At 45.2% G+C, this 26,052-nt stretch overlaps 1 protein-coding gene across 1 annotated transcript in view; it reads right to left on the bottom strand.

Moving 5' to 3' along the window:
- The window catches only part of LOC146348097 (FRAS1-related extracellular matrix protein 1-like), a 179,356-nt gene that overhangs the window by 84,244 nt on the left and 69,060 nt on the right, over window positions 1–26,052 (bottom strand). Inside the window, exon 19 of the mRNA XM_084851642.1 lies at window positions 19,557–19,782. Within this exon, the coding sequence (XP_084707768.1) occupies window positions 19,557–19,782 (226 nt within the window). The remainder of the gene's footprint in view (window positions 1–19,556; window positions 19,783–26,052) is intronic.

The following is a 26,052-nucleotide window of genomic DNA, read 5'->3' as shown; positions in this document are numbered from 1 at the left end:
GAGATGGGATTTTTCAGCTTCCCAGCTCTGAGCTTGTTGACAGTGCTATGAGCTCATAGCCAGGAAACTGTGCTCCCCACCCTCGCCCCCTTGTAGCCAGGGTGGAGAGCACTGTGGCGGCTGCCCCTCCATGCCTGTCCGTGCTCGTAACAGGGGGTGGTGATGAAAAGGGAGTATTCCTGGACAGCTTCCTATGCAGTCTCCAGCCCTGTTCCTATCCCCTCCCCGAAGCTGTGCTTAGACGCCCCAAATCAGGCATCTAAGGAAAAATGCAGGGCAGCCAGAGCACAGAAGGAATCCTCTCCTCCATGCTTCAGCCACCCTGAATTGGATTGGCGGTTGCCTCCGACTTCAGAGGAATTTGGAAGCGACCATCTATCTCAGTAGGATTGCGCCCTAATATGCAGATGGTATTTATAACACGCCCTCTACTAATAATATATACTATTCTCTTCTCTCTCAATATCTCAGTTTATTATTAAAGTTATGATGATAAACATCAAGTCCAAGAAAGGGCCCTTGGAAATTCAAAAGCTATCCCAGTGCTTTGTAATTTTTAGTTGGTGACCTATTGTTGAATATTTTCTAGTGGATTGTAGGGATGGCAGAGAATTCCGCCATGGATTCCAGTGAGGCCGGATTCTTTAGAATCCGCCCCCCCCTGGAATCCATGGTGGAACGGCATCCTTTCCACCCTCCCGTGGAATCCCCCCAGGATGGTACTTACCTGGGGCGGATGCAGCAGATTCGGCAGCGGCGGCTCCGGCAGTGGCAGCGGTGGCTCTGGCGGCGGTGGCTCCGGCAGTGGCAGCGGCTCTGGTGGCTGGTCTCCTGGCCGGCCGCAGCCAGGCTGCGGCCATCGCCATTGCCATCCTTGCAGCCAGTCATGATAGGCTACGTAAGAATTTATGTAGCCTATCACGGCTGGGTAAAAAAAACCCCTAGTGTACACAAATGGCGGCAGCTATGGATGCCGCCATTTGCGTTCCCTATTTTTCGCCAATTTATCTTATGTAAATATTTACGTAAGATAAAACACCGAAAAATAGGGAACGCAAATAGCACCCACTATGCTATTTGCATTCCCTTTTTTTGCCGTTTTATCTTACATAAATATTTACGTAAGATAAATCGGCGAAAAATAGGGAACGCAAATGGCGGCCGCCGTAGCCGCCGCCATTTGTGTACACTGGTTTTTTTTTGTTTTTTGTTTTACCCAGCTGTGATAGGCTACGTAAATTCTTATGTACCCTATCACGGCTGGCTGCAAGGATAGCAATGGCAGCAGCGGCAGTCCGGCCACGGCTGGCCAGGAGACCAGCCGCCAGAGCCACTGCTGCCACCACCGGAACCACCACCGCCAGAACCACCGCCACCACCACTGGAACCGCCGGCCATCGAGGATTCTGGGGGGGAGGACCGGATCACCTTCCCCCCCATTGAGGATTCTGGGGGGAGGGAAGGAGCGCCTCTCCCCACACCGCGAAAGATTCCGCGAAAAGGTGAGTTTTGTACATCCCTAGGATCCAGCATTGCTGTCTAAATTTCTATGTAAACTTTAGTAAGGAGCTCTTTCAACAGAGAGCTTACTGCAAGTTAATATGGTTAATATGTGGTTCACAGAGCAAGAATTCAATATTAAAATACGGTACACAAACGTTAAAATACAAAGTCAACCGAATGCAGCATAAAAACTTTTCTAGCGGGGGGGAAAAAAAAACCATTTACCAGATCAGGGTATAGAATAAAACACAATTCAAATCTTGAGAGCCAGTTTGGGGGTAAGTTGTTTCAAAGGCTTCACCTGGTGGCAAAAACCATAAAAATGGTGCCAGATAAACCTCCCTGGGAAGATCGTTCCATAGGTTGGGTGCCACCACTGACTATGGAAGCTTCCTGTCTGAATCTCTCCTTCAAGCAAGGTATAGGTTGTTCTTATACATTTCTGATCAGAGCATGCAGCATGAACTATTTCAGAATTGCGCATTGATGACCCAGCAACTCCAGTAATGATAATGGAGTGTTTCCCCATCTGGAGAATGTGCTTGGATTACATTGCTAAAAGTGAAGAGTTGTTTGAGTTAGAATTATATCTTACCATACTCAAACTGTAGGAACGCCAACCACATTTTAAAAAGTGAATGAAACATAGGAAAGGCTGTCAGTGTTAACGATCAAAAGACACTGTGCAGCTATTCCATCTTTCCCTCCTTAACATATTTTCTGAGTGTAAGAAAAAAGATGGAAGATGCAGTAGGAAAACACAGGAGGACTGCAAATGGAAATTCACATAGGACAGTATCCAACACTGCTGCTCTGCTTATGCTGTTGACATACTGCTAGCATAAGCAACCTCTAGTGATCTCTAGCAGTATGCCAACAGCATAAACTGGTGTGCCAGATTTTCTGGATAGTGCTGGATACTTCCCATAGTCTGGATCCTCACCCCCATAATATTCCGTGACTGAGGGAGAGCAATTGCACAATAAAAACCTTGTCTGGAAGCAACCATTCACCATAAAATATGCCTTAAAGTTATTTATTTGTTTGTAGGGATGGCGGAGAATTTCTCCCCGAAACTTCGAGGGGCCGAGTGCCAATGTGTTCGGCCCCCCCGAACAAGTTTCGGGGAGAAATCCTCCGCACCCCCCCACCCCCTGCACCCCCCCCCCCGGGACGGGACTTACCTTTTGCGAATGTCCCTCCCGGTGGCTGGTCTGGCCGGCGGTTCGGCGGGTTTTCGAGCGAGGCGGGAGCGGCAGCCGGTCTTTCGACTGGCTGCCGCCATTGTAATGAAAGAAAAAAAAAAAAACTTCCCCTGATAGGCTACGCGACGATTCACGTAGCCTATCACGGCTAGATCTGCAAATTCAGCCGTGATAGGCTACGTGAATCGTCACGTAGCCTATCACGGGTGACTTTAAAAAAAAAAAAAAAGCACGTACGCGAATGGCGGCCCCCATAGGGAGCCGCCATTCCCGTTCCTTATTTGGTCGCTGTAGTCTATGTAAATGTTTACATAGACTACGGCGAAAATAAGGGCAACGCAAATAGCGTTGCCCTTATTTTCGCCGTAGTCTACATAAACATTTACGTAGACTACAGCCACCAAATAAGGAACGAGAATGGCGGCTCCCTATGGGGGCCGCCATTCGCGTACGCGCTTTTTTTTTTTTTAAAGTCACCCGTGATAGGCTACGTGACGATTCACGTAGCCTATCATGGCTGACTTTGCAGATCTAGTCGTGATAGGCTACATGAATCGTCATGTAGCCTATCAGGGGAAGTTTTTTTTTTTTTACTTTCGCGTTCGCGGCCGGGCGAGGCGAGGCGCCTCCTCCCCGGCCTGAATTTCGGCCGGGCGAGGCGGGAAGCCTCCCCCCCGGCCTGAATTTCGGCCGGGCGAGGCGGGAAGCCTCCCCCCCGGCCTGAACTTCGCGGGGGGACCAGCGAAGCGCCTATCCCCCACCGCGAACGGCCTTCGACGACAGGTAAGTGACTTTCGTCCACCCCTATTTGTTTGTTTGTTTATTTATTTAAAATATTTCTTGGCTGCTTTTCAGGGCAGGAGTCCTCTGAAGGTGGTGTACAGTAATAAAACATGTGATAAAAACTGAGGCAGTATTAAAAACAATAAAAGCAGAATAAAGACAGAAAGAACACAATAAAAACAGCAATAAAATAACCTCCCATTAGCATAATTAGCATTAGCTTTCCCCATCTGTAGCTTGAACTGGCATTCCATTCTGCCACTTTTAGGATTCTGCCACCTCATTTTTCTGAATATCTAGACTACCTTAGGTGTATATGGTTATGAATGTGATTTTCAGGTCACCCATCAGGTCCTCTTAGCCATATAAGAGGATTAGAAGTTATTTGAAAGAAAGGTGTGCATATTTTAATTAATAACATTATTATTATTATTACTCTTGTATACAGATATTTAAAATGCTGCTTGCATGATTTTGTGAGCTCATTCTCTGCCAAATTTCCAGCATGCAGCTATCAGACTGGTTACATATGGACAGTTAATTCAACATTTGTTCTTGCATATTTTTTAAATTGTATTTGAATATTGGTATTGGGCACTGTGCACTGTGCATATATGATTAGTTAGTTATGTAAACATCAATAAAATGAATTGCCAAGTCAGGAGTGGATGGATTATGAACTGCAAAGCTGTGAATGATTCAGAACTGGTCAAGGTTCTCAGCCAGTGTGAAGGAAAATGAACATTTGAGGCTTATTTGTTCTTTGAAAAGGTCTATTCATATTCAACTCCATTTAACCATTGAGGTGAGAGTGGGCATATAAGGAAAGCAAAATCAAACAATTTAAGGAAAAGCTCATCATTTAAACTAAGACAGTCATAGAACTGAACAGCATCATGAGTAATTTTGAAGGAACTTGAATGTCTGAGCAGATGTTCAGTGTTTGCAAATAGGGTGGAAATTGAAGGAAGAGCATTAAAATACAGATAATTTTAAGAGCAGTCAGGTCAGCTGAATAACTAATGGTATTCTGTGTGCAGAACTAAAATACTTTATGTGCTTTCATTCCTTCCATCACAGAAGACTTGTCAAAGCACTGCCAAGAAAGGGGGGAAAGAGAAAATTTTAAATGTTGCCATTTATAACATAGAGTGTAGAGAAGCCTTTCAAATGCAGATGCCATGAACCCATCTTATAGGTTCCTGGGACAATTCACATCCCACATAACTGATGACTCTCTAAGATAAGAGCTAGCGTAGTGATAGAAAGCCGGTGTCATATAGTGGTTAGAGTATCAGATATTGGATGGATCATGGCTCCTCAGGTTAGGGATGTACGAAAGTGACTTACCTCTCATGGATTATGTTGATGGGGGGGGGCGTTCCGTCCCTCCCCCCGGAATCCTGGCTGGGGGGGGAGGCGCTCTGTTCCTCCCCCTGGAATCCTCGAATGGCTGGCTGTGCTCTGCGGCAGCTCCGCAGAGCAGCCGGCCAGGCCGCGGATTTCCGGCCGCGGAAGGCTCTGGGTAAAAAAACCCAACAACCCGCGTACGCAAATGGCGGCGGCTATGGCCGCCACCATTTGCATTCCTTCTTTTTGGCTGTCTTAATCTACGTAAATATTTACATAGACTATGACAGCGAAAATAAAGGGGAATGCAAATAGCGTAGCGGGTGCTATTTGCGTCCCTTTTTGATTCCCCGTTTTAGCCTACGTAAATCTTTACATAGGCTAAAACGGTGAATCAAAAGGGGACGCAAATAGCACCTGCTACGCTATTTGCATTCCCCTTTATTTTCGCCGTCATAGTCTACGTATATATTTACATAGATTAAGACAGTAAAAAGAAGGAACACAAATGGCGGCGGCCATAGCCGCCGCCATTTGCGTACGCGGTTTGGTTTTTGTTTTTTACCCACCCAGCCGTGATAGGCTACGTAAATCTTTACGTAGCCTATCACGTCTTTTTTTTTTTTTTTTTTACACAAGGCAAGCCTGGAAATGGCGGCAGTGGCAGCTGGTCGGAAGACCGGCCGCCGGCGCCAGAGCCGCCGCCGGAGCCGCCGCCGCCACCTGGAAGATCCGCCCCAGTTGAGTCTCGTCCCGGGGGGGATCCACGGGGGGGTGGGGGGGCAGGCCATTCCGCCACGGAGTTCGGGGGGCTGAATGCACTGGCATTCGGCCTCAGTGAGATCCGTGGCGGAATTCTCTGACATCCCTACCTCAGGTTCAAATGTCTGCCCAGCCACAAAGCTTGCTGGATGGTCTTGTGCCAGTCTTGCTGTCCCCCTCTCTTTCAGCCCACCCTATATCACAGAGTTGTTGTTGGGAAATACAGGAGGGAGGGAGTTATGTATGCCCCCATGAGCTCATTAGGAATTGTAGGGGAAAATGTATTAAATAAGTAAGTTTGAGTTATCAAATTTTGTTTACAAAACACCTGGCATCTCAAGCTGAATTCCTCAAAGCAAGTATATCTACAGGTTCCCCTCCCATGGGAAAATGCTGTTTTGTTTTTAAAAAAAATAAAAACAAACAAGTGTTTGGAATATGTGCAAGCTGACTTCCTTATGTGAAGGGAACACTCCTCTGTCTGTGTGGAGAGTGCCTGGGGTTAGATCTACACTACTGCTTTATAGCGGTATTGAAGTGCACTAATAACCACTGGGGCACTTTACACATTCTGTATACCACTATCGTAGTGTTATTTCCTGCTTTTTATTCCACATTATCCAAAATACAGCAACAAATGTCAATGTGTGTCCTACAAGGTAGCAATGCGCAAGAGGGACATAACGTTACCATGACAGGATTGTAATGACATGACACAAGGTTTAGAGCTGGCCTGGGTGTGCTGTGGAATCTGGTAAGCTCATGATTAGAGGACAGAATGGAGGTGGGGAAGGTAAATTGAGTCACTCTATAGCTTACAGCATCCATCTCCTTCTCCACTACAGCTTCAGATAATTCCTTCTGTGTGTGTGTGTGTGTGCGTGCGCGCGCACGCACGCACGCGCGCATGTGTTCTTCTGGTGGTGCATTCTATTAGGGATCCACATCAGTTTCCCTTTAAAAAAGAAAAGAAAAAGATCACATAAAAATTCATATGCATTTTCATGCATATTTCTCCTGATACGCACATTTTTGTCTGTAGCTTTCCCTAATATGCTGCCTTTTTGTACAGTGTTTACTCTAATATGTGCATTTTTGTCACCCCTTCCCCTAACATAGTGTACACACCTTTTGACTGAAGAACTGCATCACAAAATTCAGAGAAATGTGAATACTGAGGGATAACTGCATTTCAGTTAGCAGCGCCTTGGTTTGGGAAGTGGTTGGTTGGGTAGGTTTGCATTAAAATAAGAACGGAACAAATGTCTCCCTCCACCTCTACACTCTATGCAACTTTATGAGCACATGTAAAATGAAGCTAATGGCAGAGCCTGCTCTTGCTGTTGGTCTTCTTCCAAAACTGTTTGGGATATATCTTCCCTGCCCTAAACTTTCCAAGAAATCTTGATATGGGAGAGAAAGGAAGAACTACAGAGAAGCTGTGACCATTGTAAGGTTTGTGTGAGCCAAGTCACACAGAATCATAGAGCTGGAGGGGGTCATATAGGCCAGTGGGTCCAACCCCCTGCTCAGTGCAGGACTCCAGTTTAAAGCATCTCTGACAGATCAGATGGCTGCCCGAATACCTCCAGTGACAGCGAGCTCACCACCTCCCTAGGCAGTTGGTTCCATTGTCTGACTACTCGGACTGTTAGGAAATTTTCTTCCCTTTTGGAATCCCAAACATTATGGTATTAAAAGAGCAGGGCAGTTTCTATTTTTCCTTGTTTTTAAACCTTATTCTGTAATGATAATGACAGAGATCCTGGAATGGATCTATCTACATTTATTGGTGAAGAAGTTTATAGATTATATCATTATAATGTATATATTTACACACTTATAAACCTTCATACTTGGGAGCTTTAAGATGCTTACTAGACCAGACAGTGATCACATATCAATATGACTCTTCTTTATCACTCATTTGACCAATGACCATTGCCATTACAAACAGTTCCTTCTGATAACATAGCTGTTCAAGGAGATAGAAGAATACACTGCACTAGGAAAGCACAGGAAGAGAGGAATCTCTTTTTAATGTCTCCAAAGAAGCTGCTATGCTTTAGAGAAAAACTGTTCACATTTCATTCTGACCCACTTGAAATCTTTGATGAGATAGCACAAGACATGAGACCCTTACTGTAGCCTCCAATTGTTCTCGTTCAACTAAACAAATTAAACAAGGGTAGGGATGGGGGAGAATTTCTCCCCGAAACTTCGGGGGGCCAAGTGCCAACGCATTCGGTCCTCCGAAGGTTCGGGGAGAAATTCTCCGCCACCCCCCCCCCCGGGATGGGACTTACCATTCACGAATGTTGCTCCCGGCAGCGGGTCCCGGCAGGTCTTCGTCAGGGGCGGGGGCAGCAGCCGGTTTTTTGACCGGCTGCCGCTGCCACCATTACAAGAAAAGTAAAAAAAAAAACGCCCCTGTGATAGGCTACGTAACGATTAACGTAGCCTATCATGGCTAGATTTGCAAAGTCAGCCGTGATAGGCTACGTTAATCATCACGTAGCCTATCACGGGTGACTTAAAAAAAAAAAGCGCATATGCTAATGGCGGCTCCCTATGGGGGCCACCATTTGCGTACGCGCTTTTTTTTTTTCAAAGTCACCCATGATAGGCTACGTGACGATTAACGTAGCCTATCACGGCTGACTTTGCAGATCTAGCCGTGATAGGCTACGTAAATCGTTACGTAGCCTATCACGGGGCTTTTTTTTTTTTTCTTTTGAAGTTCGCGGCCGGGGAGACGGGGCGCTTCTCCCGAGCCTGAATTTCGGCCGGGCGAGGCGGGAAGCCTCCCCCCCGGCCTGAATTTCGGCTGGGCGAGGCGGGAAGCCTCCCCCCCCCAGCCTGAACTTCGGGGGGAGAAGCGAAGTGCCTCCCCCCCCACCGCAAAGCAAGCTGCGAGACCAGGTAAGTGACTTTCGTACATCCCTAAGCAAGGGTGGCTTATTGGCTAATTGTTTCACTAAAGCACAGACTGGCTGAACAACAATGAAGTGGAGGCAGGAAGATACCCCTGAAAATGTTGCCTCTGTTATCCTCTTGTGTATGGAGCATAACCATTTGCTGAGGTATGAAAAAGTGAATATACAGCTATTACTGGGGTTAATGTTCAGCAGCCCTTGAAAGAGACGCAGCTTCATTTTGGGTAGGGACTTTCACAAAGGATTCAAATGAGTTTGGATTTCTATTAATCTGACCCACAGATTCCACAGCGGACTGGGTCACACAGACTTGTAGACCTTTAAAAAAAAACTTTCTGAAATTGTATGCAAATTTAGTTGTACAAAAATATGACGGGAACTCCCCACCACCACCACCAATAATGCACATTTCCCCCCATAGACTAAAGTGTGGAAATGCGGAAGGGGGGGATTTGCACATTTTCTGCACTTTTGGGGAGATCTCTGCAAATTCATATTAGCTAATGCACATTGGCACTAACATGCATTAATTAATGCATGTTTGCATATCTGTACAGGTGCACATTAGGGATAGGGTGAATTAGAGGAAATAGAACAAAACTTTCCTACAAAAAAAGAATTTCATCAATGAGAGGATGATGGTACAAAAGATGCTGGAGAATCCACAAAACACAGACAAACAGGATTTAACAAAATCCATACATCTGTAGTTTTGGGCCTTGATTGCAAAAGGGACGAGAGGTTGTAGTAGTGCTATTGATAGTCAAATTACATCAGTCCCAGAGACAAGCCCATTTTTCTTCAATTCGCAAAATAATTTTTCCTAAATAAAACTGTTTTGGAAGGCTGACTTTACCTACATCTCAAGTGTTTCCAAACTGAAGAAATCCTTAATGTAACAAGTTTAATTAGACTTCTGTGGGGCAGGAACAGCCACAAGAGTGCAATAGGTACAGCAAACTCATATGTTCACAATATTAAAATTCTGTACATGTTTAGATTAGGATTCCCAAAGTGACTTGCCTGACTCCCATAGAGATCATCAGACTGGATTTCCATAAGCTAATATTTATCTGCTCATTTCCTTGAAACTGATATTGGAACCCACAATCAGTATTTGAATTTTACTATGAAAACAAATAATAGTCAAGGGATTTTCTTGAACATCCTCTGTTGGGTTAATAAGGAGATGCTTCTTTGGGATAGGTTTCCTTTTCCTTTTAACCATGGTATCCCCTTTGAGACTTTTATGAAACAGAAATTTATGAAATTTTATGAAACAGAAATTTTACATGGTAGCCCAGCGACTGCCATATACCCCGGGACCTGGGCTTGGTGTGGTCTATTCAGCTCCCTTCTCACAGAAACAATCTGCGAGAAATACATTCAAATGTGTCTTGTCTGTGACTAAATGGATTGCATTTCTCAGTGTCCAAAAGTCTTTTACAATCCTTATCTCATTCATACTGCCCTGAGTGCCATTTTTCTTGGTAGAAAGGTGATAGATAGATAGATAGATAGATAGATAGATAGATAGATAGATAGATAGATAGATAAATACTTGACAATCTTGGTAACAACTTTCACTTCTGCTGAGTGGACATGTCAATCTCAGTCCAACATCAAAATCTGACATTCTTTCCAGTGTACCACACTGACCCATTCATTTCTCCCTTTGTATATAAACAGAAATGTTAATGAACTCACAGAAACCCTGCAAAGTAGAATAGACAAACTAAATAGCATAAGGGTGCAATCCTATGAACGTTTAGACAGAAAAAAAGTCCTACAACACCCAGCATGCTGGGAGTCGTAGTACTTTTTTCTGCCTAAACACACATAGCATTGTACCTTAAATAACTTAAACCAGAACTAACTTACTACAAACCATCCATTCTTCCTTTCTGCCACTCATGCCTGGAATTCCTATGTGGAGACAGCTCTTCCTCTTCCTTCAAATCCCAAGTCAAACTCACTCCTGAAGAAATGCCCTTGGCTTAACCCATTAGCCCTCTACCCCAACTGAAAAGGTAACCTATTTATCCACTAGTTACCTTGCCTCTCCCTTTTCTCACTTGCCTCTCCTATTGTTTAAATGCAGACTGTAAGCTCCTTCAGGCAGAGACTGTCAGGTTTCAAAGCCCACCTGCCGAGCAGTAACACAGTCAGAGACTCGACTTGCAATCCACACTGTTTTACTGAGTGTCTCTTCAAAACACTAAAGTCAGTAAAGGCTAGAGACTGCCCTCAGGATCTAGCTAAGTTGAAGCTTCTGATAGAGAAACTCTGGTAGGAAAGACAGTTGCCTCTAAACTAACTATTAGGCTACTACACAATACTCAAATGGCTTTCTGAGCCCACCTTCAGGGAAGGTCCTTTCCCCCTTTCTTCCGGTGGGCAGCCAGCCTGGCAGAGTGCCTCCCTCCTCTCAAAAGGTCCACCCGCTTGAATCAATGGCAGACGCTTGCATCTGCCAATATGTGCCCTTCCATCCCCTCTGAAAGAAGCTGATTTCTCACAGGGGGAGGGGGAGGGGAGGCGGTATCTATTATGCCTCTGGGAAGGTTCTTCACTGGCTCCTGGAGAGTCTTGGGAATTTCCTCCCACACCATCTGTTCTCAGCTGCTCTTCTCTTAGCCTTCCTTCTGAATCTGAATTGGAATCTTCAGACTCAACAGGGAACCTAGGTCCAATCCTGACAGAGACATTCCCTCTGTGCTAAAGTCAATCTGTAAAGTGCCATGTACACTGATGTTATCAGTATTAATTCAGACATTGCTTACAGGGTGTAGAGTTCTGGTGTGAGCATGGAGCAGACTGATCGGGGGTTCTCCCATCCACAAAAGGAAGGAACCAAGGTGAACAGAAAGGAGAACATGCTGCTCAAACTGACTTCCCCCCTCACACACACACAATGTGCACATACGTGCGCACAGTGAAATAAATAGGGTCAACCATTCGCATAGGGGTTTCCATTTTCACATTGAAGTGTGGCAGATTACTATCAGTAATGAAAACCCACATGTGCTGGACATGAAAAGCAGTAGAACTTTGGAATAACTTGTCTAAATTTGAAGTACATGGCAGGGTGGGCTCACATGCATCTATTACTGAATGTATCAAGTCTTAAGCCTTTGATATTGCTGAAAGAAAATATACTTGGATATTCTCAGACCTCTAATTATGTTAACAAACTTTATGTCTGGACATTTTCAGCCGGAATCATCAGTCTAGCTTACTAGACTAGAGAGAAAATCAGCCACATTCCCGCTGTCCTACCAGTACACTAGTAACATTTCACATTTGGGATTTAAGTGTAGAAACAACTATTTTATGAGAAAAACATATTAATATAAAAATAGTCCAGTTTATTAATCATCCTCAGAAAGAAATCAATTAATCTTGCATTAAACAATCCGAAGTCATACATTTGCCTTGTATCAGACTTTCAGTGGTAACTTCAAATGATTGTTGATTATTGAGTGGGGACTGAAAGCGATAGAGTAAGTCCTCTAGGAACCATGGCATCACATCTTCAGAATCACTAGTGAGTTCAAGAGCCCAACCTGCATGAGCAGGTCCGTAACACTATCAGCATATTCCAGCTTTAAAGCAGGGGTTGGCAACATGCAGCCCCCCAAGACCTTCTTAGTGGCGCTCCAGGTGCTGCTGAAATGCCCTCCCCATGATACAAGAGGTGGCCACCATGGACACAGCTGCTGCCATGTTGTCCCTTTGTGCCACCAGGCTTGCCTTCTCAACCCTCCTGCCATGAGCAAAGTCACTACTGCCATTTTGTCACTGATAAAGAAACAGCAGACAATCTTACCTCTCTGCTCCTGAAAACCTGTGAGAGATGCTCTGGTCTGTTCTCACAGGGTTCTATGGACTATGGAGTCGGAGGATGCTCTGACACCCTCCTGCCCCATAGGGCTGACTGTATCCAGGTCAATGGAGTCAGCTCTATAGTGCAGAAGGCTGACAGCAGTTTCCTGCACCATAGAACTTACTTCAGAAACTTACTTCTTATTAACTTCCAAACAATGCTTAGAATCCCTGACTTCTAACTCACACATCAAAGACTAAATACAACTATCTCTAAGCATTGTTTGCAAGTTTACAGTTACCCAATTGCAATTTTGCTTATGGCCTACAGTGGAAAAGTAATGCTTGGGCAGCACTAGAAGCCACCTGTCTGGAAGAAGCCCTGGTCTTGGGCCTGCATATTATGGGAAGCACTTCCTTCCATATGTTCCTCACTGTATCCTCAGCTGTGGAAGACAGGGGCTTTTCCTTGTCCATGCTTTCACAGAGTGTAGAGCCTTGCCCACACTGTGGAATGTACTCCAATCACCAGCACATTTTAGCTACCTTACTATTGGTATCCAACTGGCTGCCTAAAATGTGGTTTTATAGGAAGACCTTTGTAGTTGGCTGAAGACAAATGGACCAGGATTTTCCTTTTCCTGATCACAGAACACCCATTAAAGCCTGTCATTAATTATATTTATTGTTATAATAGTTTAATATCATTTTACCATGTTGTACATCACATCAGGTGCCATTCGTGTGGCAGAGAAGTTGTATAAAATAAAATAAAAAACTTTTGTTTCAAATGGAATGTGTTTAGAGTATAACTCCTTTAAAAACTAGCATAGGCTTTTTGCATCTTATTTCCAAACTTTACACAAACCAAAATCATGTTGGGATTTGCTGTGGTGCCAAATTGTCTCTAGGGCTAGATCTACACTAGTGCTTTTAATCAGTATTGAAGCACACTGATATCTGTTAGGGCACATTAGGAATTCTGTATACCGCTTGTCTAGCATTATTTCCTGCTTTTTATTCTGTATTATCCAAAACACTGCAACAGCTGTGATTGTGTGCGCTAAATGCACAAGAGGGATATAGCATCATCATGATGGGATCGTAACAATATGACACAAGGTGCCAATGTAGCCTAGGACTGTTCTCCTCATCCACTCCACAATGCTCCTTTGTCCTAGCTAGCAAGCTCAAGACACAGAAGTCAACCTAGAGGAGACATGTGATCTGCTATTTCTCGTTCCTAAGCAGATTCTGTGACCAGTTGTGTTAGCAGCAAAGCTGCCATTGGCTGCCCCATTACTGGTTATGCTACAGGCTCTCCACTACATCACTTGCTTACACATAATTCTCCATGTCATTTTTGGAATGGACCATACATTCAACCAGAAAAGGACTAAGGTTGGAAATACTCATATAATCTGTACAAAAACTTTTCAGAATTAAAATGAACAAGGAAAAGAATGGAAGATTGGTGGGGAAAGCAGTGGTCAAGTCTTATATATCCTTGTCAAGGCAAGAGTCTGGGTTAACATCGGGATGGACATTTCTTTCTGGGCTCTTTTAAAAAAATTTGCACAGAGGAACAGATGGGATGGGAAAGACATTTTTTTGGTTTCCTTTCTCGAGAGCAATTTGCTGCAATGAACTGTGGTTTCCAGTAGAGGACATCCACTGCTCATACAACATAAATCTAGTTTCTTGCAGAAGCGAGCTAAAAAGCTGATAACTGGGAATTGTAAAACATTCAGAACCAATTATTTTGTTTCCTCAAACTCTTACAAGTCTCTTTCATGTCTACACAACACCTGAGAAGTGCATGTCCTTGCTCCCCACTCCTCGCTCAGGGCTGGCTTGAGACATTGTTGTTGGGATTTATTTTGGTTTCGGGCTTTGTTTTTTGTTGCTCTAGGCAACTCCCCTTCCTCCTCCTGCAATTTCAGAATATGTAATATTCATGTTTTTGCAAACTTATCTGTTCTTCTTTCACTTACAAGAAATTCACTTCTTACTTCTTAATTTGCCATTTAGTTTACTATCTGCATGCACATTTGCATTACAGTTATCCTTGCAGTAAAGAAGAAAAAGAAAAGAAATAGGGAAATACAATCAGTAAGGAAATGAAAATGCTGCATTTTAAAATTCATTGCTCCCAGCTATTTCTCTTTGGGTGGGCATACATTCTTCCTAAATCCTAGCCGTATCTACACTGATCTTTAGTGGTGTTCCCCTTCCTCCTCCCCCTGGAATTCTCAGAACTGTCACGATATCTTCCATTAGAATTAATGCATAAGAGCAAACATAAGGAAAGCCCTGCTCCATCTCAGTCCATCTAGTTCAACATCTGGTTTTCAATAGTGGCCAGCCAGATGCTTCTCAAAAGCCCACAGCTGGGTATGAAATCAAGAGCTCTCCCCTCCCCTGCTATTTGTTTTCCTGCCCCCAAGCAACAGATATTCAGAGAAATAGGGCCTCTAAACCTGTACGGTCCATCTGGTATGAATACCCACACTGATAGACCTGTCCTTCCTAAAAGCAGTCTAATCCCACTTTTAAAGCCACTTCAGCCTATGGCCATCACCCCATCTTTTGGTAGCGAGGTCCATAAATTAATTATGCATGGCGTGAAGGTGTGATTTTATTTTTTTTGTCCAAGTTTCAATAGGTGACCTGAAGTTCTAGTGGAAAAGTTTCTCCCTCCACACCAAGCATATTTTTTATAAGACTTTTATCATATACACCATCAGCCGTTGCCACCAAACAATTTAGCCTTTCATCAAAAGAAAGGTGAACACCAATTCACTGCAGGTAGGGATGGTGCAGGAGTCCGAGGAAGGAGTGGAGTCTGATGGACTCCCCTCCTTGTCCGGCTTCCTGGGCCCAGGTTGCTGAGCCATGGGGCACTGATGGACCTGGCCGCTGAGCACCCTGGAGCTCGGTGAGTGGCGGGCAGCACCTATAGGACTTGTCCTGCCTTTGCCAGCTGTCAAGGAAGCCCTTGACAACCAGCGGGACCAGGCACCCAAGCACTCTAGAGAACTGGGGGGTGGTTGCGCCAGGACCCATACTGCCTCTGCTGGCTGTCAAGGAAGCCCTTCACAACCAGCGTGGGCAGGAGGGGCCTTGGCGGTGCTCTAGTACTCTAGCCCTGTCCTCCTCAGAGGACTCCTTGGGGGGGGTGCCATGCTGAGGATTCCAGCAGTCAAGCTCTTGTGCACATAAAGCACAAGGGCTTGACTGTCAGAGTCCTTGGTGCTGAGAGGAGGGGCAGCTCGTGTGGCTCGGCAGGTGGGGCCAGCAGGGAGGCATGCCCAGCGGGTCCAGGCTGCATGGGGGGGCATCTCATCGAGCTACCCCACAGCCCAGATGGAGATATAGGTCCATCCACCCCTAATTGCAGGTGAAGACAGGATTCCAGGACATCCAGAGACAGCTCTGTCCTTCAGACAGAGTATGCTCTGTAAGTGTGAATTTACCAGCAGTTATCACTAAGTTTAAATTAAGTGGTCACCCACGATGGCTAAGAGTGTGCTGTCCAATTTGCTAACAGGAACTACTTCTACAGATGCTTCTTCCTTGGCACCTGTTCCATCCCTTTTCAGCCTTCCTTCTACCAGCTTCTCTGCCTCTTCTCTGATTGCTCAGGAGTCCTAGGGATGTATGAATCGGTAAAACTCAAGTTTGCCGAAGTTCTCAGAATTCCATCTCAAAGCTCATTCTGACTTGAGTCCATATCAGACTACAAACTTTGTTTTGTTCTTGTCACAAAATCCCTGCTTGTTTTTGTGCGTATTTTTCCAAATGTACACATCAACTGTGCACATCTTTGAAATGTACACATTTCTTCTCCCATTGATTAAAGCATATTCATACGCATTTTTAAATGTACACATTTTGAAATGTATGCAGCTTTGAGATGTACACATGCTATCAAACTAGGGATGTACGAAAGTCACCTTTTTGAAAGGTGACATTTGTGTGTGGGGGAGGCGCTCCATCCCTCCCCCCGAAATTCTAGCCAGGGGGGGAGGCGCACCGTCCCTCCCCCCCCCGAAATTCTGGCCAGCCGGCTCCGCTCCGCAGGGATTCGCCGGAGCCACTGGCCGGCTCCGCCACCGGCCGGTCATCCGGCTGCTGGCTAGAAGGGACGCAAATGGCGGCGGCCATAGCCGCCGCCGTTTGCATCCCTGCAGTCAGCCGTGATAGGCTACATAAATGTTTACATAGCCTATCACGACTGATTTAAAAGGAAAAAAAACGCGCGTATGCAAATGGCGGCGCCCATGGGCACCGCCATTTGCATTCCTTATTTTGGCACGTCTTAGTCTACGTAAATGTTTACATAGACAAAGATGACGAAAATAAGGGGAACGCAAATAGCGTAGACGCTACGCTATTTGCGTTCCCCTTATTTTCGCCGTCTTAGTCTACGTAAATGTTTACGTAGACTAAGACGTGCCAAAATAAGGAACGCAAATGGCGGCACCCCTGGGCGCCGCCATTTGCGTATGTGTGTTGTTGTTTTTTCTTTTAAATCAGCCATGATAGGCTATGTAAACATTTACGTAGCCTATTACGGTGTTTTTTAAAAATCTAGCCGTGATAGGCTATGTAAATCTTTCTGTAGCCTATCACATTTTTTGGTTTTTTTGGTTTTTTAACTGGAAATGGCGGCAGCGGCAGCCGGTTGGAAGACCGGCTGCCACCGCCAAACCGCCGCCGAACCGCCGCCGAACCACCGCTGAACCGTGGCTGGAGCCGCCACTGCCAGGAAGATCCGCCCAAGGTAAGTCCTATCCCGGGGGGGGCGGGGGGGCAGACCGTTCCACCACCGATTTCAGGGGGCCGAATGTGCTGGCATTCGGCCTCCCCGAGATTCGTGCCGAAATTCTCTGATATCCCTATGTCAAACAAAATCTTTGTTTCATCCGCAAATTGCATTGCAAACTCGGAAATGAACAGACTTCAACTGGAGATTGCGTCCAAGTTCATGTTTGATGTGGAAAGTGTGTAGTGAGTAAAATCCTGATCGAAACCGAACTGAAACCAATTTCCCATATATCTCTATTCAGGGCCAAACTAAATGTTCAGGAAACTGCGTATAACGGAGCGATGCATGCTAGCTTTTCCTACTCTCCTGTGTAAGTGTGCATGGTCCCAATTTGGATCAGGACCATGACGTTCCATTAAGAAGGAGGTTAGACCTTTTTCCCCCACCCATTTTTTCCTACAAAATTCCACACATACATCCATGGGGGCTGTTAAAAGAAGAAAAAGTCTCTATTGGAGTCAATGAAGGCTTTTTTTCTTTCTTAAGTCTCCCACCCCAGGGGGTAGAATTTGAAAGGAAAAAAAGTGAGGGAAAGGTTTAACCCTTCCTCATCCCGGAGCACCATGGTCCCAATCCAAATCAGGGCCATACATGCTTACAGAAGAGTTTTTTTAAAAAGCTAGCATGCATAGCTCAACTGTGTGTGCTTTCCTGAACATTTAGTTTGGTACTCAGTCGTGCAGTCAGTCTGGATTTCCAATGCAGCAGCAGGAAGGTAATTCCCCTCCATACAAAGCAGGAGCATTTACTGAACCCATAGAAATGGCAGCAGGAGGAGGAGGATGACAGCGGCAAGCTCCACAGGGTCATATAGCCAACTCTACATGACCCTGCCACTCTACCTTTGTGTTCCTGCCCAATAGATGGTAGCAGGAGCAGGAGTTCCCAATAAGCTGCAGTATTTTCTTCCCTCTTGTTACAGACAAAACCACCCATGAAGGTTCATTCCGGAATAGTATAAGATTCCTGGGATACAGGAGCACTGAGGAAACACTGAACAGGGCTTTGACTATTTACTACAAAGTGTCCCGTTCCCCTGAGCTTTCAGAAGTAAGAAAGGCAGCAGCCCCAATTGTTTTCATGGTTGCTTATCAGAGGGAGACACAAAGGAACCTTTCATCGCCTCACATGTTGGAGGGTGGCTACTCCCTTCCTTCCTTCTGTTGCCTGCTACAGCCACATTCCACACCAAAGGTGAAGCACAGCTGCTGTTGGAGAGATTCAAAACTGGAATTGAACAGGGGCTCAGTCACCTTCCTTCATTTGGGGCTCACACGTGGTTTGCAAATCAGATATTTCTGAATATACTGCATGCAGATTGGGAAAACCAACTAGGATGTAGGCTGGGAGCTGGACACTGCAGTCAGGGAACACACAGGGATGGCTTTGCTGTGAGTCAGTAGCTGCACATATATCACAGATTGTCTATTGGGTGTGCCAAAGGATATTGGTATGCAAGAAAAATGCAGCATTTTTGTTTTGTTTGAGAAGGGCAGTAGTCAGTGCTCTTTAAACTGGGTGGGGGAGGGGGCAGGCAATCAATTCCTTTGCCTTTATTGTAGAACCAACTAAATCTAAGTGTATTTCTGCTTACAAATCATGTTGCTCAGATATAGTCAGATACCTGTGCACATACAGCACATCTAATTATACACATGAACACTCACACACCCACATAGTTTCCAAGGTTCCATCTTCCTTTGAGGGAGGAATATACATAAATGCATGGAGCAAGGCAGCAGCAGAGAGGGCTGGCTTGGTTCTCCATGGTTCCCACTGAATTCTGTCAAACTAAATAAGTAGGCTTAACATGGCAAGACTGTTGGGAGAGCCAACTTTCATTTACCACCTGAAACACTGGGCTTGTCAGGGGGCCAAGTTAGCTCAAACTGCAAACCCCAGTGCATCCCTTACATTCTTGCATATAGATCAGGCAAACTGGTGCCCTTCAGATGTTTTGGACTACAACTCCCATAATCCCTGACCACTGGCCATGCTGGATGAGTTATATGTTTTGGGCTATAACTCTAGGAGTTATAGTCCAAAACATCTGGGGGGCACCAGGTTACCTGCCATTGATATAAATGAATGGTTGCCATTCACTGCTATGGGAAAAAGTGAAGTACTGCACTTGGGAATACTGTTGTGTCTGAGCCAACTTTGCCTCTACCCTTAAACTGAATGGCCAACCTCTACTGACAGAGTGGCCATAGGTAGTTATAATTTGTTTCTGTGACCAGAGTTCACAAAGATGCACTGCACCCCTCAGTATCTACTTCACACCCACACACACACGTATAGTTTAAGATATGAGAATGCATTTCATATTGTTCCAAAGACACAATAAGATGATATCCCAACCTTGTCTGAGTTCCTCCAATGTAAAGCTGTGAATTCCTAAATCTTGATGAAGTACAGTTGGGCTTAGTTGCTTGTAACGTCCAATATCTCTGCCATAAATTCCATTTAGTATCAGTCCATGACAAGGTGGAGTAGCAATATAGAAATTCAGCAAGTCCTGTGGGACATCAAGGTCTTCAACGTTGATGGTGCCAGGTCCCATTGCCTGAACATCACCTTCCATTACCTAAGAGAAAAACACAGATTTTTTTCTTAAAAAAAAAAAAAGCAATGAAAATTCTAAAATTAAGAAGCGAGAGAAACTTTACGACACAAACTTTCTTTTAAAGGCTCCTCTAAGGTATACTTTGAGTTCTGAGAGAAGAATACATATAATGGAGAGAGCAAGTAACTTAAAAATAACAGCTCAGGCTGGGGAAATGAGATTTATGCAATTTAAGGATGGGAGAAACAGGGATGCTCGAGCTCACCAAAATTCTCCAAACTCCACTTTGAAGCGCGGTTTGCTTCACTTCTGTTTTTGTTTGCAACCTATTTTTCTTTTTGTGCAAACTGGAAAAGTGTGCATTTCTGTGTGCATTTTTTCAAAGTGCACACATCTCCTCCCCTTGACTAAAGCTTGCAAATGCATACCTTTTGAAAATGCATATTTTAAAGTGCACATAGTTTTAGAAATATGCATTTTTCAAATGAGACTGAAAATTCAGGAATGTGTGAACATTTCTTGAAAAAATGTGCTCCTCCTGTTCACGTTCATGTTTGGGGTTGCAAACAAGGCAGGTTCTGAGAATTTATGAACTGAAATGAAATTCTCATGCATCCCCACTGTAATGCTGCTTTGCATATTTGGGGGTCCTTTACCTGTCCAGATTCCAGGAGCCCAACTCTGAGAAGAACTTCCTTACATTTCCTGCCAGCCTTTAGCATTCACCAGCCTCCCTTCCCCTTCTAAGCTGTTCACACAGTCACCCATTCCTTTCTCTGATGTACTAAAACGTCTCTTACACAATACTCATTATTTATTTTATTTATTTATTTTTATTTATTTTATTTCATTTCTATACCGCCCAATAGCCGAAGCTCTCTGGGCGGTTCACAAAAATTAAAACCAAACAACACACAATAAAACAATTTAAAATATATAGAACATTAAAACCACAATATAACAATACAACCACAATAAAACCTAGCAGCAGTACAGGAGTTTAAAATACAGATTTAAAACAGCAAAGATAAAAATTTAGAAAGCTAAAATGCCTGGGAAAATAAAAAGGTCTTCACCTGGCGCCGAAAGGAGTACAATGTAGGTGCCAGGCGAACCTCACTAGGGAGCTCATTCCAGAGCCGGGGTGCCACAACAGAAAAAGCCCTCCTCCTAGTAGCCACCCGCCTCACTTCCTTTGGCAGGGGCTCACGGAGAAGGGTTGCTGATGATGATCTTAAGGTCCGGGCAGGCACATATGGGAGGAGGCGATCCTTCAGATCCTGGCCCCAAGCCGTTAAGGGCTTTGAATGTTAACACCAGCACTTTGAATCGGGCCCGGAAATGGACTGGCAGCCAGTGCAGCTGGAAAAGTACTGGCGTAATATGAGCTCGCAGGCCAGTCCCTGTTAACAATCTTGCTGCCCTATTTTGGACCAGCTGAAGTTTCCGGACCGTTTTCAAAGGCAGCCCCACGTATAACGCATTGCAGTAATCCAGACGAGAAGTTATCAGAGCATGGATAACTGTAGCTAGGCTATCTCTGTCCAGATAAGGGCGTAGTTGGTATACCAGCCTAAGCTGATAAAAAGTGCTCCGTGCCACTGAGTTCACCTGTGCCTCAAGTGACAGTTCTGGATCCAAGAGCACCCCCAAACTACGAACCTGATCCTTTAGGGGGAGTGCAACCCCCTCCAGAACAGGTTGAATATCACCTAGCCGGGCAGACGAACCACCCACTAACAGTACCTCCGTCTTGTCTGGATTGAGTTTCAGTTTATTAGCCCTCATCCAGTCCATTACCGTGCCCTGGCACTGGTTCAGAACAGCCACTGCCTCACCTGGTTTTGATGAGAAAGAGAGGTAGAGCTGGGTGTCATCCACATATTGATGGCACCTCAGCCCACACCTCCGGATAACCTCCCCCAGCGGTTTCATGTAGATGTTAAACAGCATGGGGGATAAAATAGAGCCCTGTGGAACCCCATGGCACAATTGCCATGGCACAGAGCAATAATCCCCCAGCACCACCTTCTGGAATCGGCCATCCAAGTAGGAGCGGAACCACTGTAGTGCAGTGCCTCCAACTCCCAACCCAGACAACCTATCCAGAAGGATACCATGGTCGATGGTATCGAAAGCCGCTGAGAGGTCCAGGAGAATCAACAGGGTCGCACTCCCCCTGTCCCTCTCCCGGCAGAGGTCATCCCACAGGGCGACCAAGGCAGTTTCCGTTCCAAAACCAGGCCTGCAGCCCGATTGAAATGGATCTAGATAATCCGTTTCATTCAAGAGTGCCTGGAGCTGTCCTACAACCACCCGCTCAAGCACCTTGCCCAGGAAGGGGATGTTGGCCACTGGCCTATAATCGTTAACATCCTCTGGGTCCAGGTTAGGCTTTTTCAGGAGTGGTCTAATTACTGCCTCTTTTAAAGCAGCAGGCACCACTCCCTCTCTCAAGGAGGAATTTACAACCTCCTGGACCCAGCCGGACAACCCCTCCTTGTTTGATTTAATAAGCCATGAAGGGCAAGGGTCAAGCACACAAGTGGTCGATCGGACTTGGCCAAGCACCTTGTCCGCAAATTATCTTTTGCTCACTGCACCAACAGCAGAGACCTTGCTCGGCATGCCCCCAAAGAAGGTAGCTTGTATAACAGTTATTTTCTATATTTAGGAAACATGAGTTTTAGGTATATTGCAGTCTGTAATTTCCCTGTAGCACTGGTTTTGGCAGATACATGTAAGGAGGAGATGAAAAGATAGGCGCAAGGAGAAACTTTTACATCCAGACTTGCTAACCAGCAAACCTGCAGGCAAACACATTCCTTGCAATTTAGGAGGACCCACAGAGTTATGGCAGATGCAGATCTGCTTTAGAGCTGAAATTAAAGTGTCATGCAACTGCAATGGAATATCTGTGGTTGCGTTTCATGTGAAACCTTTTCACATTTTGCTTTTAAACTTTCCACTGAGTTTCTATGCTTGATATTCATTTTGAATTCGACTCTGAAATTAAATATTAATTTCTGCTAGTGAATGTTACAGTATCAATTAGCCAGGTTCAACACCCACTAGATTTTTTTTTCTAAAATGTCTCCATCTACATAGCATACACAATTGAAAATACTAATGAATTTTGAATATTCAGAAATTAATTCAAGTTAAGAAAATTTGCGTGAGACTCTCCCCTCCTGCAACCCAAATTCATTTCAGCTCTATTTTTTATGCTGCAACTGGACTGCTCTACAGGAACACCCCAGTTAGTTTGTAGTAGTTCTGCTTTCATCAAGAGAGTTGTAGGATAAATAAGAAAACTCCTGGCAAGGCATTACCTTGCCTGCTCCCCAACATATGCACACATATTTATTTAAAAATAAGCCATACTGCATATGTCCCACCAGTTTTTTTGCACTTAAACCAACATATAATACAGAGTGTGGAGCTGTCTCTTTTCTCTATTTGTGGATTGTTTACTTTCATGTCATGAAGAAGCAAACCAATGTGTCTAAACAATTCAGATACCTAGTTACATGGCTCATCTGGTATGTTGGTTCGATTCCATTAGAAAGTAGAAGTTTTTTCTTCCTTTTAACAACTCTAATTGGCAAGAGGAACATGTACTGATGATCCCAAACCAGTGTGACTGGGTTCAGATTCAGAACTATCAGATAAGGCCTATATTGGAATGTATTTTTTCTTATATTTACAGGTTTATATGGGTTTAACAATGCAACCTCTGCTTGTCTACTCAGAATTAGGTTCAATGGGGCCTACTCTTGTTAGAAAAAGAGACTCCATAACCGTTGGCGCCTCAGTTACGTAAGAGCCCGAGTGGCGAGAAAATGTAGGTGGAGCAAAAAGGGAATCATACTGACGCGCTCATGACTAACAGCTTGGTAAGCTGATAGTGACTGTTTATTGGCTATTGACTTAGTGAGCCGATGTACTAACTGTTTCATTGGTTACTGGTAAGAACAATAGAAGCGATATGATATAAAGGGCTTTTGCACACGTGTCTCGGGGTCCAGACTGCTCTGTACCCGTTTTGCAAAATTTTATTTATTTATTTATTTATTAAATTTATTAATCGCCCATCTGACTGGTCACCCAGCCACTCTGGGCGATGTTCAATAAAATAGTGTTCAATAAAATGTTCAATAAAATAGTGTTGGATCCACTGCTGCCTGCCTAGCATCCTTTTCTTCTAAAACGAAAGAAAGAACTTTTAATCTAACAATTTGGTGCCGTGACTCGGATCCTGCTTCGGGACGCGTCCCCTTCACGCTGAGCCAAGGGGCCGCGGAGGAGAAGTGGCCACAGGCGGTTGTTTTACACTGCCTTCTCCTCACGACGGCGGCGGCAGAAGTGCTTGAGGACCAACGCCAGAGGAAGAGGGAGATGTGATCACTCCTTTTAGGCACCGGCAGTGGATCAATAAGCAGCTGGACGCAGCTGCGGGCGGGACAAAAGAGGCTTTTGGGGTAAGTGAAACAGCTTACATTAGGGGATAAACGCAGGACGGTGGTGTGTTTGTGATTGTGTGAGACGCCTACGGGCGAAGCAAGTGAGGAGCCCCGATCTGCATTTCCTTGTCTCGGCGACAGGCTGGGTCAGAGGAGGGCGAAGCACGAGATTTGTTGAGTGAAATCCCACCGTCATGGGCGGGTCCCAGTCCAAGCCTGCAGAGAACTCCCATACGCCCTTGGAGTGTTGTTTGTGCAATTGGTCACATTTTAAGCAATTGCTTAAAAATTGCTTAAAAGCCTCCTTCCCAGCCTGAATTTCGGCCGGGCGAGGCAGGAAGCCTCCCCTCCAGCCTGAATTTCGGCCGGGTGAGGCGGGAAGCCTCCCCCCCCGGCCTGAACTTCGGGGGGAGAGCAGCGAAGCGCCTCCCCCCCACAATGAAAAGCTGCGAAACCAGGTAAGTGACTTTCGTGCACCCCTAAGATGAGGCCACAAAGAGAGCAGCCAAGAAAGGAATCCAAAAAAACCCAAACATTCCTTGTCTTACCCAGAAGGGAAGAGTGCCCCACATACTCCCCCTCTGAGTTGCAAATGGCACAAGAACACAAAGACTGCTTCTCCCGCAGACCCTACAGGGAGCTATCCTAGAACAAGTGCATCATTCTCTTAGACACCCTGGGGCATCAGCCATGATTAACTATTGCAAGAGGCTATTTGTCTCTCCTGGCCTAACTGTATGCGCCTATCGACTAGCCGCAACCTGCGAGGTCTATCAAAAAACTAATTCCCCCAGAGCCCCCCTCCACCAAAAGGAGGGCGACCATGGGCGTACTATCCCTTCCAGATGGTACAGATTAATTTTGCTGAAATGCCACCGTGTAGGTGTTACAGGTATTTGCTTGTAATAGTGTGTCAAATAACGGGCTGGGTAAAAGCATTCCCATGCAGGAACTGTCAAGCAAAAATTGTAGTTGCTAAATTGTTACAAGAGGTGGTGCCCAGGTTCTCCTTGCCTAAAGTTATAAAATCTGACCAGGGCCCACATTTCACTTCAGCTGTTACACAAGGGTTGGTACAAGCTCTGGAGGTAGAGTAGCACTTACACTGCCCCTGGAGACCCCAGGTGAGTGGGCAAGTTAAAAGAACCAATCGGAGTCTTAAGGAGACTCTAACCAAGCTCCAGCAAGGGGTAAGACTCACTTGGGTTGAGGCTCTGCCAATAGTTTTGACAAAGCTTCGAAAAATGCCAAGAAAAGACATAACGCTGTCCCCCTTTAAACTAACGTTTAGATTCCCGCCTCGGGTACACTGCAGAAGGAGGTAGGAAGTCAAATGAGAAATGGGAGATCAGATGTTAAGGGGCCAGTTAATTTCTCTACAGTCTGTTCCTTCACAGCTACGAGCCTACTCTGTCCCATTCCAGAGATTGCCACTAGATGCTCCCATCCATTTCTTCCAACCGGGAGAGGAAGTACTGCTGAAAAGTAGAATAAAAAAAGCTTTAAAGAAAGGGTGGGAAGGGCCCTACCTAGTGGGACCAACCAGCCATTCATGTATAAAACTTGTAGGTTCTAGCAAATAGACACATTGCAGTCGATTGGAGCTATTAGATGACCCCTGCCTCCTCCTGTCACCCGGAGAAAACAGGAGGACACGGGCAACGATCCTCTGCTCCCTGGCACCCCACCGGAAGCTGCCAGGGACACAGGCGAAGAAGCCATCCAAGAGCCACAATCGCCTCGTTTATAAATCTCAGCACCTAAGAAAGGCCAAGATCCAACTCAATCAGGCTTGATAACATAACCACTATTGTTAAAATAAAGTGGC

This window comes from Heloderma suspectum, chromosome 4, assembly GCF_057233095.1.
Source record: "Heloderma suspectum isolate Gila_16-S chromosome 4, 16-S_ref, whole genome shotgun sequence".
Lineage (NCBI taxonomy): Eukaryota > Metazoa > Chordata > Lepidosauria > Squamata > Helodermatidae > Heloderma > Heloderma suspectum.
The sequence above is the reverse complement of the archived record's forward strand: the minus strand, read 5'-3'. Positions and strand labels throughout refer to the sequence as shown.